Source organism: Liolophura sinensis, chromosome 6 (genome assembly GCF_032854445.1).
Source record: "Liolophura sinensis isolate JHLJ2023 chromosome 6, CUHK_Ljap_v2, whole genome shotgun sequence".
NCBI classification, from domain to species: domain Eukaryota; kingdom Metazoa; phylum Mollusca; class Polyplacophora; order Chitonida; family Chitonidae; genus Liolophura; species Liolophura sinensis.
Genome location: NC_088300.1, coordinates 60,956,454 through 60,976,703, shown reverse-complemented (window position 1 = coordinate 60,976,703; position 20,250 = coordinate 60,956,454). Strand labels below are relative to the sequence as shown.

At 36.8% G+C, this 20,250-nt stretch overlaps 1 protein-coding gene across 1 annotated transcript; it reads left to right on the top strand.

The window, feature by feature from the left end:
• The first annotated feature begins 1,321 nt into the window (after nt 1-1,321).
• LOC135468132 (trichohyalin-like) lies at nt 1,322-19,945 on the top strand. The gene is made up of 24 exons (XM_064746210.1): nt 1,322-1,854; nt 2,375-2,488; nt 2,957-3,126; nt 3,370-3,454; nt 3,614-3,766; nt 4,445-4,534; nt 4,877-4,951; nt 5,333-5,416; nt 6,289-6,505; nt 7,152-7,300; nt 9,245-9,343; nt 9,930-10,071; nt 10,576-10,643; nt 11,181-11,290; nt 12,127-12,216; nt 13,152-13,275; nt 13,461-13,607; nt 13,840-13,902; nt 14,363-14,541; nt 15,180-15,248; nt 15,639-15,789; nt 16,910-17,000; nt 17,296-17,421; nt 17,796-19,945. The coding sequence occupies exons 1-24, from the start codon at nt 1,636-1,638 to the stop codon at nt 17,972-17,974; spliced, it is 2,994 nt and encodes a 997-aa protein (XP_064602280.1). The 5' UTR covers nt 1,322-1,635; the 3' UTR covers nt 17,975-19,945.
• Nucleotides 19,946-20,250: the final 305 nt, after the last annotated feature.

Genomic DNA, 20,250 nt, shown 5'->3' with positions numbered 1-20,250 from the left:
TGTGCAGCATGAATGTACTGTTGTACTGAGTGCACTCGGATAGAATACATATATTTTATTTGTAGTTCAGATCAAATGTCGACTGCCTCATGCAAATATAATGGCATCAGCCCTATCAAGAGAAGATCAATGTAACCAGAAGGGAAAGAAAAACAATTACCAAGCAGGCTCTATGTATGGAAAACGCTTGGAAAATTAATCAAGAAGAGATAAGGACTTTCACCTGCATGATGACTGATCTCAGGTGTGTGCCTGGATGAGCTGGTCTACACTCTATACTGACAATAAAACAACTGTAGAACACTACATGATCATCCTCTCACCCTGGCTGGCATGCACAGATAAGCTAAATCGGAATCTATATAACCATGCTAATTCATGCTTTGATATGTTATATTTGCCGAAAGATATAAAATACTCTACAGGACTATAAGCATGAACAATAAATATGACAAGCACATAACTTAATATTAATATAGTTTTTAAGCTGAGGTTGCTGTTATGTGCTAGATTAATGTCAATTCATGGAACCTTTTGTTCACAACTTCTCATATGATAAATGGTTAACTGCATGCACATGTATTTAAATGTATCTTCATTTTTCAACTATACCGGTACTATTTAGTCCACGTATTGGTTAAATACAGAGGGAGATCATTTAGCTCGGTGAATTAAACTAAAAGTTAGTTGATGGACAAAAGTTTTAGATTCTACTGGTCTACAATATGAACGCCATCACAGCGCTATTTACTAAAACCAAAGTGTACATAACAATGTAAACCATTTATACATGGCTGGCTCGATCATCTGATATTGGGTCAAGTACATAAATAGAGATTATCTGTTTTTCTGCTCATATATCATAGGCCTAGCTACATGTGCTGTATATATAGTGGCAATGGCATTGGAATTAGAACTGGATTGAAGCAGCCAAGGTCTATAGATAGGTATTTCTTCCAGTGCTTTATTTAGCAGGTTAATCAAAATAAAACTCAAGTAAATAACCAAGTTCTACATTTCCATGAACATCACATTACTCTAACGCTATTCATATTTGTATCAGCTCGCTCAACTGACAGAAAAAAAAACGTCAACTTCCAAACCTTTTTTCCCGATGACAGGTGAACTCCCTCCTCTACAAGACATGAGCGCGCGTGTTGATTGCGGGCGGTTTCGAGGTAATCCGTGGTGAATCCTTTGATCTAACTGGTGCACACATGCGCGCACTGACTGGGGAACTGAAAACCGCCTTGACAACAACCAAACATTGACGCCGTTGACAATGAGCAAAGCGAAGGCCACATGGAAGGAAATCGAACAATACCGCAGTAATTTGGCAATCATCTTGTTTTATCACACTGATGACTGGCATTTACCTGATAATTGAAGTAATGGTGCTTTTTTAGACTTAGACGTTATCTAATGAAAAGAACAGTTGTGAGATTTTCCGTTTGCCCGATGTGCTGACGGTAGGGGTTCATACGCAAGAGAGCTATGGGCGGGTGATGATTAAACTTGCCCGTTTGAAGACGATCTCACTACCCAGTGATGTGCGGCCGAATTTGTTTTTTTTTTTTTTTTTACCTCCAACTCCTTTTTGTATGAATGATTTAATAAGTGTGTAAGCAGGCCAAGATGAGCTGGACTACGCAAAATACAAACTTTTTTCAGTATTTCCCGGGCGGTTCGCCAAACGCAAGCGCATGCTTGCCGATCGTTGTAAAGTATTTCGATGAGACTTTTCAGGCTGACGGCTTATGGATGGGACTGGGATTTCTGTTTGGGTTTATTATTGGAGCTGCCATTGTGGCGATATGTGCACGACCATGTCTGCGAGATATCGCCAAGAAAAAGGTATACTGAAATTTAAGGACGGTAGACCTATTCATGTAAGCCAAACATGATATAATATTAACGAAGCATGCATGACTATAATAACTTAGGGTACCGGTATATGTATGTATACGCCTATGTATAGACTTACCAGTATATGATAATTGATATCTGGCAGTAGGTCAGAGTTGGATTTCTGAGGCATCCGAAATTATTGTCTTCATCTATCAAATTTTTAAACATCATCGATAAATAATGTGTACCGTATGATTAATTTCTCCTCACCTTATTTATCATCAGTATTTAATATAAAGCAGGCCTATATACTGGTATAATAATATATGAACAAAATTTACTGGTTATATTGTTTTGCATTGTGTTAGGGTGAATACCTAGTCCATTATTTGTTTTATGCATCACTCAATGTCACAGGAATAAAGTACACATAGTTTTAGACATCAAGCCATGCATGATGACATCTAAGTATATGGAAGAGTGATACTAACAGCATTAAAATAATATTGAAACTGTATCTTTTCAGTACCAGGAAGAGGAAGAGGCTGGGGCAGACCAAATGGGTGTAAGCGTGAGAGAGTATCGTCAGATGAAGGGCACTACATCCATGGGAGGGATGGATGTTGAGGCAGGCAAAAAGGTTTGATATGAAATACGGTTTACCAACCAAGCTGATTAAAGGCTATCAGTGTCATGACACAACCACATTAATGACACATTTTCGGTATTTAGGTACATTTACCATTCCATGAGCCAATATTAGAAAGTCTTTAGAACTAGTGTAGCTTTTTAATAGTGAAATCACATTTGTGATGGGGATTTTCCAGCTGGGGATTTGAACCAGTGACCTCTGGATTTCCAGTTCACAGGTCTTCCACTATACTGATGGGAAATTTCCTCCAGCACAGATGTACATCTAGACTGAGCTTATATGCACCCTGATACAATAAAAGCAGTTCTTATTTGCTGAAGAAAAATATGAATTTTTTTAAGTTAGTCTTTCAACTTGCTTTTCTCAGAAAATTTAAAATCTTCACATAAAATATACGTTGTGATATTCTACGCAAACATGATGAATCCCATATCCCAAATCTTCTGTGGCTTTCAGAAAACCAACTACCCTATGTATATTGAGGCTGAATTGGTCGATAAGGGAAAACGGAAGAGTTCAAAGAAGTCAAGGAACAAAATGGCTATTGACGAGGAGGAAGGTGATATCTCAGATGTGAAAGTTGTCAACAGTCGTGGCTTGGCCGATGCGCTAGTACAGAATAACAGGTACGTTTCCTATGTATTACAGTAGAACAGTTTCTCATGCTCTTAACGTTTCTCATTGAGGTATCAAATTTGGTTTTTGTCTGGTGTGTTGGTTACAGTATACAAGCATGCCCTAAACTGAGGGTGTCATACAACAAAGGCTTATTCCATATTGTACATGTAACTCCTACAACATGTTCTTTCATTCTTTCCCAGAGCAGTGTATTTCTGGTATGTCCTATAGTGTTGTTTTCTGTCTTGCAGTGATGGAGCCGATGCAGAGTTAATATCACAAGATTTCGATGCTGTAATTTCTGTGGATAAAAGCTTTCAAACAGAAAGACAAGAGGTAAGTAAAGTAAGAAGTAACGTAATTGAAAACTTTGACATATGAAACTTTCTGTGTAAAAGAATACTCCATTTAACATCTAAAAAGCTTGCTTTTTTTAGGATGGCTATTTTTTTGTAAATGAGAAAAATACATTTGAAAACATTTCTGTCATTTTAGGCTTTCTTAGGAGTTTTGCGCATTCTCTTAAACAAGTTAAAAAACAAGGATAAACTTGAAGAAAACTTCTGTAAGAACTTTCTGAAGAAAGCTGAAGAAGACATGAATGATATAATAAAGATGTGTGAGAAAGAAAAAGAGGAAGAAACTGAGGTGAGTTAATCTGCAACATGACATATGAATTGTACGTTACTGGAAATTTTTGGCCACCTTATATGCATACTGTATTTCACCTAATATTTAGCATTTTTCCAGTGACACATTTTGCTTTACTTTGATTATTTCATCCACCTTATAGTTATTTTGTGAAGGATTATGAAATCCTTATCTGAAAAATGTAAGTCTGGTGAGTAACAGTAGCATTTTAAGGGCTTTGTGTACCTCTGAAATACAGTAATATTTAAGTGAATGTATAGATTATTATGGATAAATAAAATAAAGTCTAAAATACTTGATTGATGTAAAACTGACATTTGTTACAAATTATTTAGATTTATAGCTAGCATTGTAAATACATGTACATGTATATCTAAAACCTACAAATGTCTCAGAGTGTGTTCTCGTATAGTTTAGTGAGAATTATTCAGAAGTAAACAACAGACAGTTTATCACCTATGTCTCATGTCATGCTACTGTGTGTATTTTTACGGCTCTGATGTGGGATATGGACATGGGATAGTCTTCTGTCTTAATCCCAGGTTGGTGCATAATAAGATTTCATACAAAGAAACAGGATGTAGGTTGTGAAGAAATCTGTTTCCTTTCCACAAAGTATATAACCGCTAAATCATGATTTTGTTCATCTTTTGCTGTCGTATTTTTATTTGATAGGAACTAAAAAAGAATTCCAAGCGGGGGAAAGATCCACAAGCTTTAGAAAACGAAATAGAAAAGCTTGATCCAAAATATAATCAAAAGATGGTAGGTATATGTATTGATGTTTGAGAATTATAAATCTTTCTTGATTTACTGTATTTGACCCAAAAGTTCATCAGTGACTCATTTTACCTGCTTGTGAGAGTTCAATTGGTTATGGAAAGATGTTTTTAGGGCGTTTCTTTAAATGTATGTTTTGGGCACCAAAATAATATTTTATGATCTTTCTTTGCCTCTAACAATACCTGTACTTTTATACTTTTTATGCCAAATTTGTAGGTCAAATGAGTACATGTACTAATATTCCCATGTACTAATATTCCCTCAATTTAGCCCAAGTACGCAAAGGATGTTTATATGTACTGATGTTTTTCATTCTACTTACAGATAAACTTATTAAAAGAACACAGACAGAAATTACGAGGAGAATTAACAAAGTCATCAGGGCTGACAGAGGCAGAGGTAAACTGCCCCTACTATAACTGAACATTAGCATGAACAGCCATATCGTAAAATCGTAAATAAACTTGTTGAATATCTTTTGGAAACACTAGTCATGTTTGAAGACTACACATCCGCATCTCAAATTCAAGGGGGTTAATGTTGAATTCTCACACATTGTCACGCCATAAATGTGTTTGTAGTGATTAAAAGTTATCTCCCTTAGTCCGTTTTGGGAGTTACTACCCCTTGGCAAAGTTTGGCGCATTATTCTGTACTGTATTTCATGTTATCGTATCACAGAAGATGTTGACAATGTGATTTTTTTGGGTCACAAATATTGAATTTCTTTTTATTTTTTATTTATTTTATTATCATGCTTAATTTTGTTTCTTTCCACAGGTTGATGCTTTATTTCTGAAGTTGAAGCGTAATATGGCAAATCTGGAGGAAAAACTAGCCAATGAAAGGCTAAGATGTTCAGCAGTAAGTTTGATGTATTTTAAAATCAATTATTACAAAACTATAAGTATGTGGGAAATTCTTTGTGACATGTAACTCTTATTACACTGACAATCATGCACCATGCTGATACTGCAGTTGCAGATATTGAAATATTACATAAGACTGCTGTACAGTACGGAAACCTCACCAGAATAGCAGGGAAAAATCTCATCAGTTGGCTTTGTCTTTTCAGGATGATTTGTATGACTACATTTATTTATTTTGATTTGAACAGAGAACCCTGGTAGCCTGTCCTTCCCACCTTCCCACATATGACCATAGAGCCAGCATGAGCTAAAAATGAGAAAACTATTTGGAATTTTTCACTCCTAGAAACCTTGATTACCATAACTCTTCAACCTTTTCAGCTGCCTCTGGGACCAGTATTTTGAAACATTCCGAAAGAAATATGGGGTGTAAAGAAATAATTTGCAGAGATAAGCAAGTCCTTTTAGTGCCATTTTTATAATAATTGTATGCATAAATTCTCTGAAAAAAAGTGTAGATTGAAAAGGTTAAAGATTTATAGCACACTGACCTATAGGGCAGGCTGTGGCTATGCTGCAAAGATTCTTGCCTTTCAATAGCTAAGACATTATCAGACAATAGGTGAAGTTTTAAACTTCCCCTGCCTCCTGTTAGTACATATACGTGATTGACATTGCTTGTTGGACCATTTAAAAGGGTATGGTGAAGACTGCTTACTTTCTACAAATATGGAATGAATATATTGAGCTTATTCTGTCAACTACTCCTTCATTTAAAAAAGGGGGCTAAATATACATAAAACAGACATTCTTAAAGGTCAGAGAATTTATATAATGCATTAACAAGTGTTTCCTACTTTTGTGTAGGCTCTGGAAGAGCGTTTAAAACGTAGACGGCATTTGGCACTGATGAAGCAGCTCCAGGACAAGGGCGATAACGAGGAGTTCACGCTGCGACAAGAGTCCCTGGATAATGTGATTACGGACATGGTGCAGGATGGGAAACTCTTGGAGAAGCAGCGGGATGAAATACTGGCAGGACACTCAAACAACCTGACAAACCTACAGGAGCGATTTTTAGCAGGTTCTTGTTACTGATAGAGAAGCAAATCTCTCAAAATTTTTCACACAAATAAAAAATGAATGAATGATTGAATAATTAGGGTTTAACACAATATTGGTAGTACATATGCTGTAACTCTTCAACCTTTTTTTCATGTTTGTAAGGTATTTATTCAAGCATATTCTGAAGGCACTATTTTGTGTAAACTTGTTACACTTTTTGTTAAGCCCTGAAATTGGCCAATCCAACCAATGTAGTTTTGTCACCAAAATTGACTTAAAAATGTGTTTAAATTGCAATGAAAGTTTCAGTTCAAAATGACCGTTTCTTCAGAAAATAAAACACAGTTTCCTCCTAAATAGGTGACCTGCTCTTCTATGTCAAAATAAAAAGAGAAAATTAAGGATATTTAAAAGATGAAGATAATTGGAAGATGGTTTTCACTTGGTTACCACTAGTAATAGAGTCTTAATTCTTTACAGTCAAATGGTGAACTCTGCAACAGTTGTAGGACTGCCTACTTTTATTTTCTGGTATTCTGGTATACATCTCCAACTGTACTGTTGATAAATACAAAAGTTTTATTTCCGTTTATCAAACTGACCATGCCATCTCTTTTTATCATATATTGAACATTAATGAGGATGGGATATACTTTGATCAACAGAGAATAAGAGAAGTCAGCTAGAACTTGCTGAGAAATTACGCCACAGACGAGAAATGAGACAGCGAAAACTGATGTCGAAACATCAGAAGGAATGTCAGCATTTCGTCACAATGTCTGATAAAGAGACTAGTACAGATAACTTTGTGGAGGTAAGCTTACATATGCCATATCTCTCCCTCATTGCCTTACTGTTGTTGGAAGGCAAATCTGCCGTGTTATAAGTGGTGTGCCATAATAGTATATAGATCTTCACATACCACTTCAGCAGCCTGGGAGATGTACCCTACCTTTTCAATGACCTCTGCAACCAACATTTTGAAGCATTTGGAGAGAAATGTAGAGAAATAATCTGCACAGATTGTGAAGGTTGCATCTTTAAAAAGGTTTTAGCATCATTTTCATAACAATTATATGCATGAATTCCATTCAAATAAGGTCTTTAGTGGTTGAAAAACAATATGTGGAACAACAACTTTGTGAAAAAATTTGGGTGACAAATTTGTGACTGTGTGATATTCAGGGTCGAGTTGTAATGAGGGAAAGATGTTTTTGGTGAATAGATTATTTAACTGAAAAAGTGATTAATTTTTATCAATTCCTTAATTCTTAGATCTCTATGCATTGTTATTTCCTTTTATCTATACTCTACCTTGAAGAAACTTATTGGATTATGTATACAATGTACATCGGCGTGAAATCGAGTACATGAAATGTAAGGATTTTTATATCACTGAATGGCCTTGGAATGGGAATTACTGAATTCAACAGCCCTTACTGGCTGTGGGTTGTAGATGACAGTAAGCACTGGTTGTGGGTTATAGATGACAGTAAGCCTTGGCTGTGGGTTGTAGATGACAGTAAGCACTGGTTGTGGGTTATAGATGACAGTAAGCACTGGTTGTGGGTTATAGATGACAGTAAGCACTGGCTGTGGGTTATAGGTGACAGTAAGCACTTGCTGTGGGTTATAGATGACAGTAAGCACTGGCTGTGGGTTATAGATGACAGTAAGCACTGGTTGTGGGTTATAGATGACAGTAAGCACTGGCAGTGGGTTATAGATGACAGTAAGCACTGGCAGTGGGTTATAGATGACAGTAAGCACTGGTTGTGGGTTATAGATGACAGTAAGCACTGGTTGTGGGTTATAGATGACAGTAAGCACTTGCTGTGGGTTATAGGTGACAGTAAGCACTTGCTGTGGGTTATAGATGACAGTAAGCACTGGCTGTGGGTTATAGATGACAGTAAGCACTGGTTGTGGGTTATAGATGACAGTAAGCACTGGCAGTGGGTTATAGATGACAGTAAGCACTGGCAGTGGGTTATAGATGACAGTAAGCACTGGTTGTGGGTTATAGATGACAGTAAGCACTGGTTGTGGGTTATAGATGATAGTAAGCACTGGTTGTGGATTATAGATGACAGTAAGCACTGGCTGTGGGTTATAGATGACAGTAAGCACTGGTTGTGGGTTATAGATGACAGTAAGCACTGGTTGTGGGTTATAGATGACAGTAAGCACTGGTTGTGGGTTGTAGATGACAGTAAGCACTGGCTGTGGGCTATAGATGACAGTAAGCACTGGCTGTGGGTTATAGATGACAGTAAGCACTGGTTGTGGGTTATAGATGACAGTAAGCACTTGCTGTGGGTTATAGATGACAGTAAGGACTGGTTGTGGGTTATAGATGACAGTAAGCACTGGCTGTGGGTTATAGATGACAGTAAGCACTGGTTGTGGGTTATGGATGACAGTAAGCACTGGTTGTGGGTTATAGATGACAGTAAGCACTGGTTGTGGGTTATAGGTGACAGTGAGCAGTCAACTGTACTCTTGAGGCAGTTTGTGCATTCTAACCACTTGGTTTTCACCAATATGGTGTGCTTATGTGTACACCATATGTAGGAAACTTGCCAAAGGCTGGTGGTTTATTGAGGATAGTCTGGTTTCTCTCTTCCATAGATGTGGCTGACATTAAGTATAAGTGAAAGATTCTTGGGTATGGCATTAAACAACCATGAAACAAATACATAAATATAGAAGGAAATAAATGCCAGAACTCCATTATCTCGTGCTATTTCCTCTGCAGGGTTTCCACCAGTTGTTAGAACAGCAGAGATTTGAACAGGAGCATTTTGCTGAGGAAACCGACAAAATGGAAATCCTGGAATTTGAAAAACTCAGGAAGGTGAGGTAAACATTGGATGATTTCCTGCAGTGAACATCTGGATATGATTTACATTTCCAATGGGCAAGCAATATAGTGGTGATAATTCTGCCTTCAAGAGAAAGCTTTAATGACAGAAAGTAAAGGCAAAGAAAACTAAAATACTTATCAAAAGTACTTATCAGATGAAAGGCCATTTAAAAGTGTCGAGAAAGAATTTTTCTAACGGAGTAAAATGCATTTAAAACATGGGATTCTATGGTGGTCCATTTGGTGAATGCATTCATACCGCTAAACATAGATTCATTTTGAAAGATTAAATCTAGCTATTTAGGTTTGTCAAGTGTCAAGTGACACTGGTCCCAATATGGTTAGAAAAGTTCACCATAGAATCCAAAGTTTCAAATGCATTTCACTAGGTTGAAAAATACTCCAAAAAATAAATTGAACTATTTTCAAGGACAGTGTTTATTGGTCTTTTGTCTGACATATTTCATGCTTGTGTTGTCTTTGCCTTTAAGAAGTACATAAAGATATAGAAAGGCAACAAACTTTAGCATGTGATAAAGTTAACAACATTTTAATGCTGGATTTGCTTTACTTAAAGGACCAATCAAAAGATAAACAAACTCAGCTAGATAAAGAGGAAGCCAAGATGGTTCGGATGCTCCAGGACGAGTCCAAGCTGAGCACCAGGGAAGCCGATAGGCTTATCAAGCTGTATCATCAACAAACGGATTATTATAAACGTAAGTTACCGGTTATATTTGCCATTTATTTCTTCATCCTATTGGAACTCATGTATGTAGGAGTCTTATTTTGAGAACTCCTAAATTCATTTCAAAGTTAACCTCCCACAACTGGGAGTTATGCCCCTTGATTTTGAATTTATGTTCCCAATACATATGTCTTGAGTGCTACATTGTGAATGTCTTTTCCCTTGTTTAGAATTCATGATCATATTTTTGTCTTTTTATTTCTGAATGATTATTGCTGAATGCCACATTTTTTAGTTTCTATTCACGATGTAGTTTTGGGAGTCAAAAATGGATATTTTTTTGTTTCCTTTTTCATATTTTTTTTATATGTTGTTCAAATTCAAGTGTAGCAAATGTGAAAATGAAGTTACATTATGCTTTTAGACAATTTTCATAGTACAGTGACCTGCAAACTACATGTTCATATGTAGACTTGGCCTTGAAATAGTTAATACATAATATATTTAGGTAGTTCTATTGTTACTAACCATACAGGGCAGCAGCTACAGGAGAGGCAGGCACAACAGATGGCGCTACAACAGAAGATAGAGCTCAGGCGTCAGGTGGGAAGTTACACTCTGAATATATTAGTTTGAATTAAAAATTATTAAAATGAAAACATATTTCTTTAAATGAAAATATATTAGATTTAATAAAAACATTTTGGTTTCAGTGCATAGATGAAGAATTTATGGGTTATGGTTTATTGCCTCGTTAGCAACAGCGTCAGCCACATTGTGGTGAAGAATGACACTGCCTAAAGCTTGGTTTTAGTGTAAATAATTTTTGCTCTCAGAGATTTTTGTGCTCAGACAAGGGTGAAGGTTTTTGAAAGGTAATTATTTGGGCTGTTCTAAAATAATAGCATAAATTTGATTGGGTTTGCACTGATGGTTTTTTGGCCCAAAATCTTCATAATAGCCTCTTTAAGGTCAGTGCTCGCAAAACATCCTAACTTTCTCAAGCCAGTGTTGTGTTATACTCTTCCACATCAGTGTCACATAGCCTTCATTACAACATTCAGAAAGCCAGTGTTGTGTTGAAATCTCTCATCCAGTTTATTAATTAATCTCTGAGAGCATAATAAATTGTCCATGCAGAAAATTGAAGAGGAAGAACAGATTGTTGAAGCAGAGCAGAGAGCTTTCATGGATCAGCAAGAAGACACTGTGCAGAAGACTATAGAATTTAACATGGAGCTAGAGGAAGAGTGAGTAGTTTGTTTAGCATTATAATTGAACATTTGGCTTCCCTTTACATTTCTTCTATCATCAAAAACAGAATGAGTGAGTGAGTGAGTGCTTGGGGTTTAACGTCGTACTCAACAATTTTTCAGTCATATGACGACGAAGGAATCATTAGGGTGCATGCACGTGTAATGTGCCTCCTTGTTGCAGGACGGATTTCCACCGCTCTTTTATTTAGTGCTGCATCACTGAGACGACTTACCGAAGGCAAGTAAGCCGCCCCGCCCGAGCCATTATACTGATACGGGTCAACCAGTCGTTGCACTATCCCCTTCATGCTGAACGCCAAGCGAGGAAGTTACAACTTCCTCTTTTAAAGTCTTAGGTGTGACTCGACCAAGGATTGATCCTGGATCTACCGGTCCCGAAGCGGACGCTCTACCAACTGTGCTATCCGGGCCGGTCAAAACAGAATGAAAAAATAATTCATTCTATTTACAGAGTAATTATACGGATCCTGTTGGTCAAGTTAAATTAAATCGCAGATGATGTTGATTGCAGCATTGATTTATATTCCTGAAATTTGATCGCCTCACCTGTACCATATTGATCCTGAACCATTTTCCTGCCAGGCTATTTCAGTAACATTGCTATCTATAGCTAATAACTAATCTGTACTTGCAAATGGCAGGCTAACAGTAACGGTACATCCTGTTCTGTTTCAGATAATTTTAAGGCATTATTTTTCTAGACTCACCATTTAGTTCCTTGTTCTTGTACTTTATGTATGAATTTGTATTCTAATAAAAACATATGTGTGAGTCAAATGCAGTTGAAAACTTTGTGGATTTTTTTTCAGTGACAAAGCTCGACTCCTTGAAGAACACCGTCAAAACATGCTTGCCCTGAACAACCAGTTACAGATGAGTCGTATGAAGCAGAAGAAAAAGTAATTCACATCTGTTTTATCTCAGTGTTTACTGTGGATCAAAATCTGTTTGAAGTTTCATGGTATACTATTACTTGGCTGAAGGGAATTGGAACTTGAAGTCTGGATGTTAATGAATTTTGTATTTTCCTGATCACTTTTAAAAGTATTAAATCCATCATGTCTGCGAACATAAGTTGAAAATGCGGCGTCAGTCTCCGTGCTTGCAGCTTGCTGGCTCATTTGGATGTTAAAATTAGTGTTTTGCCACAGTCAGTCTTCTCTTCACCTAGTAAGGTTTCCTGTTCAAATCCATATGTTGGTATGGTTGGTGGTTTATCGGCTACTTGGTGAAAGGCATTTGTATTGTTTGTTTTTGTATAATTTGCTCTACATACACTTTATTGTTGTCATGTTATGTTATTCTTGAGCATGGTGGAACATCAGACCAAATTAAATGAATAAAGGAGATAGCTTTCCTGTCAGTTCTGTGTCCACAAGGTCATGCGAATACCCAAGGTTAAGTCAGTTCATGAGACATTTCACAGTATTTACATAGAAGATATTTACAGGATGTGGAAAGGTTTTGTAGCTGTTTGTGTCTACTCAGGCTTACTGATTAGGTGATATTACACTGCACTTCAGTGATCTTTGATCCTCTTATCTAAGGACATACTAATTATTATTCTTCGATAAAAAGTTTTCTCACTGGAATAGCTGTTCATAAAAATCACTGCATGTCTTGTGTATGAGTTTACACAGTAATCCCAAAAATCTAAAACTATTGTTCAGATTGTTGAGCGATTGTTCAGATATTCTTTGACCATGCAGTGCAATTGTTTGAAGGCAAACTTTGGTTAGTATGATCTTTAATTAGCTTTCTATCAGGAAAAGTTACATAAATACAGCTTTGTCATGACTAATTAATTCATTCATTTGTTGTTCTGTTTTAACAGCCTGGATCGTAGACTCAGCCAACGACGGGCAAGACTGGCTGACTGGAAGCAAAATCAAGAAGATGTCAAGAGAAAGAAAACAGAAAAGAATTTGAAAGAAAGAGAAAAAGTTGCCAAAGAGCTGGTAAATATGATAATTTGATCCCTCTTTAATATGATGATCAGTTGTCGTAGGATCAGTTTAATTTAGTGTGAAAACTAACTCTTACCATGGCAAAATGTATCAAGTTGATAAATCAGTGTGATATGTTTTCATTAAAATGGAGTCATCATCAAAAGAGGTCATCATTGGTATGGTGTGTTTTTCAGGAGAAAACATTGGAGCTGGAAGAGAGGAAGATTGAGGAGGAGAGAGAAATTGCCATAGATGAACTGCGTAAAAATCTGGCCTTGGAGACAGAAATGTTACTGAAGGCGCAAGACTCAGAGCTGGGACTTCTTATTGGTAGACTACAGGTTGGTGTTCTCATGTGCATGTAATGTCATCTTTTTGACCAACAATTACACAACATGCAGCCATTGATATAATATTTGCTGATTCTAAATGTGTAGTTTTCTTTTTATCTCTTGTTAACATACTTTATATCTGTGAAACTTCATGACAAATAAAAATGACCAAATTGTAATTGTTGTAATTGTAACTATAGTAAGTTGAAATGGTTATTGGTACTCAATTTCCATCCCCCAGGTTGGTCAGGCCAGAAGACAGGCTATCTTACAGAAACAGGACAAGACTCTTCAGGAGCTACAGGTCAGTATTCACTGTTTCCTGCAGGGTTGATATGGTTAAGCAAAAGCCTTAATCATTTTAAGCTTTCTACGCTGTCCTTTGTCATCTTGTCTTTGATTAAAATTGGGTAGGAGTATTTTATGTGTTACAGAGTACATGTTGCTCATGTTTATTCCCATTGGACAGTGTGAAGTCATCTTAAAATAAATATTTATTAATAATAAAATTACAATATTTTGGAGAGATTGACTTTAATTGGCTGTATATGTTTTGGATGTGCCTACTGACAGGTTACCTCTAGTATCCTGTTCATATATTTGTTGTGTTCACATCAGAGTCTGGTAATCCAATGTCTACACATGTGCTGCATGTACACACCAGAGTAATCTTATACTGCACTTAACCAGCTGTCTATATTGTTTGTCCATCGTAGTCAGCTTATATTGCTTCTAATGTGTTGTCTGTGCAATTTGTTCACCAGAGTCAGCTGGAGAAGAAAGTGACGGAGGAGGCTCAGCTACCTCGCAGTGAGACGGATCAGATCATCCAGCAGCATTACAACCAGGTGGCTCACCTCAACCAGCAGGTACAGATGAGTCGTCAGCGGCAGGAGCAGGTGTTACAGGAGAAACTACAAGCCAAGAAACTACGCAAATCCAGGTGAGCTGGAAATCGACCAAGTTTTGTTGACCTCTTTTAGTGTAGCCAGATCTTCAGATATCTTTACTTTATGCTTTTTTAATAAAGGATTTTGGTACAGAGATCTTAAGACTGTGGTATCGATAAACTCTCTGGCCTTTAATACAGTAGCCAGATTTTAAGATATTTTTTCTGCAAACATTTATTTTAATAAAGGATATATAATTCAGAGGTGCATATTTTCTAAAACCTAATAAGGTGGCTTGCAAGTTTCAAATTTTATCCCCCAAGAAAACAGTTTAAGGGTGGGATAGTTGTAATCAACACATACTCTTAATCTTATTTCAGGGTTTTTTTTTTATCAGGATTCTCAAAATCCACTTTTGTGATAAATTTAGCTAGGATTAAGTATATTTCAGGCTTTGGATTGACTTTCTTAACGGGCCATTCTGTGGTTTGTTTATCAGAGGCTAATGCCTACATAATTCCTCTCTCCCAGGACACTCAGATACTTTGGTGCCAGTTAATGTGTGCTCATGAAGTTATTTAACATGAAGTAAACAACTGCATATGCTTTTGTCTACATTTGTAAAGTTCCTACATTGTATGTTGTGCATGTCTTAATCTAGTATACATTCATTTCTGTTTCTTTCATTTAGGGAAATAGAAAGTGTGTTAAAACAGGAAGTCCAGGAGGATTATCTTAGACAGAGGCAGAGGGGCTCAGGGTAAGACTGGTGATCTCATGTCAAAAAGTTGATGAGCAAAGCTTGTGATTCTGTAGGAGGGACTTCAGTCAGAGAAAGAGTCTAAGTCAGTAAAGCAGACAGGAGTATTTTGTTGGTGAACACCAGCATGAATTCCATATTATACATTCTACAACTACGATTCTTCAACCTTTTTTCACATGTTTGCAGGGTATTTATTCAGGCATTATTCTTTGTTGACTGATAAAACTATACTTTTTTGTATGAAATTGGCGTATCCAAACAGTGTAGTTTCATCCCTAAAATCAAATACGAAATGTGCATCAATTGGACTTGAAGATGCTCCTTCATTTTGCATAAAGGTTGAGGATTGAGGGTATATTATGATCATGCTTCATGTTAATGTTTCAGACTCGCCTCCAGTATATTTAGCCAGACACTGATGGAGCAGAGGCACAGACAGAAGCTGGCTAATCTGGAGAGAGAGATGATGTTAGAGATGGAGAGACAGAAGGATGAGCTGAACCAGCAGTTGGAGGTGGAGCTGCAGACTGAACTACAGGTGAGTAAACATTGGTGGGTAATCTATAATTACAGATGGGTGGGTGGTCTATAACTTAACATGGATGGGTGGTCTGCAGGTAAAGATGTGTGGGTGGTCTATAGATTAACAGTGGTGGGTGGTCTATGGGTTAACTTGGCTTGGTGAGCTATAGGTTAAGATGGGTGAGTGGGCTATAGGTAAAGATGGTGGGTGGTCTATAGGTTAAGATGGGTGGGTGGGCAATAGGTAAAGATGGGTGGGTGACCATAGATAAAGATGGGTGGGTGGTCTATAGGTAAAGACAGGTAGGTGGGCAGTCAATGGGTAAAGATGGGTGGCGGGGGCTGTGGGTAAAGATGGGTAGGTGGGCAATAGGTAAAGATGGGCAGGTGGTCTATAGGTAAAGATGGGTGGGTTGGCAATAGGTAAAGATGGGTGGGTGGTCTGTAGGTAAAGATGGGTGGGTGGTTTAGAAGTGAAGATGGGTAGGTTGGCAGTAGGGAAAGATGGATGGGTGGGCAATAGGGAAAGATTGGTGGGTGGGCAATAGGGAAAGATTGGTGGGTGGGCAATAGGGAAAGATGGGTGGGCGGACAATAGGTAAAGATGGGTGGGTGAGGTAAAGTAAAGATGGGTGGATGGGCTATAGGTAAAGATGGGTGGGTACTCTATAGGCAAAGATATGTAGGTCGGTAAAGATGGATGGGGTGATAAAGACAGGAAGGGAGGTAAAAACAGGGGGTGTAGTGAGCATAGGCAACAGAGAGATGAACAAGCAAAGCTGCAGAGAAAAGTGGAATGGGGTAGTCTGCAGGTAATGATGGATTGGTAAAGATGGGTAGTGCTATAAACGTGTGCAACAGTAATCATAAAAAGCATCTAGGTATGTTAAAATGGGGTAAATGAAGTAAATATGGGCACTAGTAATTAAGGTATTTGTATGTAAGCTGGTAAAGCTTGGTACTGAGGGAAAAGTGTGTAGGTAGGTTAACATGGGTAAATGAAGTAAATATGGGCAGTAGTAATTAAGTAAATATAGGTGAGTAGGAAAGTAAAGATGGTTACTTGATATTATACCCAATTTAGGCAGTATATGCTTTATGGCCTTGTGTATATCATCTGTTTGTCTCATTTTCAGAACCAAAAGAAAGACTTCCTGGCTCAGTTGGCTGCCATTAGTGCTCTGTCCAGAAATGAGCTGGATGAGGTGGTTGAAGCCACAGTGGCTAGTAAGTTGACAGAAAATCTCAGTGAAAAACAGACTTGATTTTGTCCAAAGTGCATGAAGCATATTCAGTTTGAATTATACACATTCTTTTCCGATTCATTTATAGAAGATGTACATCCATAAATGTCTACTGGATACATTTCAATAAGATTTTGTGAACAAGAGCTTAGTATTATTATTTTATAATTGTTTGTACCAGTATTGGTTTTATTATTAGTAATATTATTATTTTGTTAATTTGCACACAACTTATAATGATATACATTTGGTGTACTCTTTGCTATATTTTTCTTTAGCAAAGGGAGGTGACACTAAAACAGCCAAGAAATTGGCTAAAGACTTGCGTCAGGATTTGAAGCGGGCAAAGACTTCCCTGGGGATGGATGAGGAAGAGGAGGATAGAGGTCTGCCAGAGTTGGCGGGTACGGATATTCTGATAAACAAAGCTGTCAGTTTTTGACGTCAGTTACTGGTTTAAGTACTACTGTTGCTGATATTAACTGATCATTATTTATTATCATTAGCACAGGATTTTTATCAAACTTTTTGTTGTCAGTACTGTAAAACAGTCCAGTGTTGCAGAGTGACATTGGAATTATGGTATAATTGGATATGTACTGGACTCCAGTCATTCATGTCATTATCATGGGACTGGTGTGTGATGTCTTTATACAGAATGGCATTGTAGTGAGGCAGCAGTGGTACAAGGAGACACCAATGGTAATATGATTAAAAACATGTTGATAAAGTCATACCTGAAGTAAATGAATGACCAATTTTTTTGTTTTCTTTAAAGGTATGAGGAGGCCTAAAACGAGTCTGGGCCATTATGACAATGGTGGCTTTGAAGATGAGAAACCTTATCGTGCCAGGTCTGGAAAGAAAAATAAATTCTTGAAGCGACCAAAAGAGGCATTTGCTGCAGAGTCTTCTCGAGCTTACACACCCCCTGGAGATGATGATGATGACTTCTGATCTGTGTAAATAATTCATTGTACGTACCTGTGTTTGCTGTTCATTATTACAGAGTATTGTGAGAGAGAAGGGAGTCTAGTGATGATTGTGAAAAGCCCCGATGTTCAAAAGTGGATCAGGACGATATTGTTTTCATACTTTAGTGCCATTTACTTTATATTAGGATGAGACTGGTATTAAGATATAAGCCTGGGCATAATTTTCCTTAACCTTTTGAACAACTGGTCCCAGGTTAAATTGTTTTGGATCAGCTCAGGTTTGATTTTAACTTTAACAAAGACATTATTTGAGGATTTGTGTTGAGGTGGTGACATTGAGAGGTTTGATACACCCTCATGTTTGTTTAGTTTCACCATGTGCTAGGGGAATGTAATTTGTCTTTCTTTTTGTGTTAAAGCACCCCAGTTTTTGTGTGTTTATAATGACAAGCTGTTCTGACTATCAAAACCCATGTTTGTGTCATCCATATATAGGGTTTTGGGGATGTTGAGTGAATAAAATGGAAAATAACATTCCCAGTTTAGGTTTCTTTCACCGTAAAGTTTGGCCAATAATGCAACACCTTTTCTTTTCACTGTATTTCACATTGATCATTCTTTTGTCTGTTAAGTGGTCATTCTTGCAAAGGACATTGTTAATTATTATTGTACTTACCCATCACCTTAATTACTGTTTGAAACCTCATTTAAGAACTTTGCTTTTGAATATTGTGTCCTGGCTTGCATCTTGCATACAGGTGACTATGGACTGTATTTTGACCAGTTGTGCTCTTTTTTCTGTTTTGGGCCATAAACGAAATACAAAACATGAATGTGGTCACATGAAGGGGAATCCATTTTATTAATTTAATCGTGTTAAATTAATTAACACGAATGAATTTTGAGAAAATCACCTTAAGAATCTTCTGACCTAAATCTACTGCTGAACCAGCAGGATTTGGTGGAATGACTTGGTTAAATGCTCATTCCCGTAATTTGTATCATATTCACCGGTGTCGCACATGATTCTATAAAGTGATACCTTGGTCTTGATGTACATGTATAAAGTTTTCTTATGGTGTATAAAGGCTGCAGTATCATCACCAACATGGAAGATTTAAAACTGATTTATATAGTATTTCACGAGTTGTCTTTTTCCATCTTCATTATACATGACACCATTTTGATGCAGCAAGATGGTAAAAACTTCACTGAGGATGTATATATATGCACAAGTATATATTTTACACACACATTTTGTGCTGAATATTCCTGCATGTCCAATCATCTCTCTTAATGGAATTTTAAGGCTTTAAAGCCACATTTTTTTTCTACACATATGTATGGAACTTTTAAATTTATATATTATTACACATTATATATAAGGTTACGTTTGTGTACATGTTGATATGTATTTCGATATTACTTTTACATGCCGAACTTGATATGTATCAGGGTGATTTATATAATATGTCACATAAAAGTTGTAATGGACAAATTATGGTTTTCAGTGCTCATGAAAATATCTGTTTGCATGATAAATTTTGATTTCTTCAGGGAAGAGAATTTTTGAATTTTTACTGATCCAGGTATGACCTTTTGAAATTGTATTATACAAGTCTTGCCCAGCATTGTACACAAAAGCAGGTGAGGAGTGACAGGATGTAGGATGGACTAGACCAGCTTGTCCATTTTACACTGTGAAACTAATAAAATGTATTACAAAAGATGATGCAAGCTGCAAAGGCGCAACAACATCACAACTTGATAACATATTTTTTACCCATGTAACGTGTTACGTTTTGTTAGTTGAATTTTTTTTGATTGTATAGCCATTAAGTTTATCGAGTTCACTTCAAATCTATGTATGACGACGCCACGTAGGCTGAAGAAATTTTGTTCAAAAACAAAGAGAAAAAATTACCCTGTCATGCATATATAGTGATGGTTGTAAAGCATAACATTTGCAATACGAATGAAGCACTTTATTACCAGGAGTTTAAGGATTTTTTTTTTTTTTTTTTGGTCTTGTGAAATATGTATTTTGTGCTTTGGCACATTTTAGTATGTGTAATGTAATACCAAAATAAGACAGCAAAGTACATATGTGTGCACTTGTATAAGTGAAATCCATAGGTTACACCGTAATTTAGTGTATATTCTTAGTTTGTAGTTTTTTTAAGAAAACATTATCTACCTCGAGATGGGAATTAACGAGCCTTGATGTGAAACAGTGTAAATGTTGACCTGGGTAATGTAACTAAAGATGAAACACAGAATAAAAAAATATTTAAAATA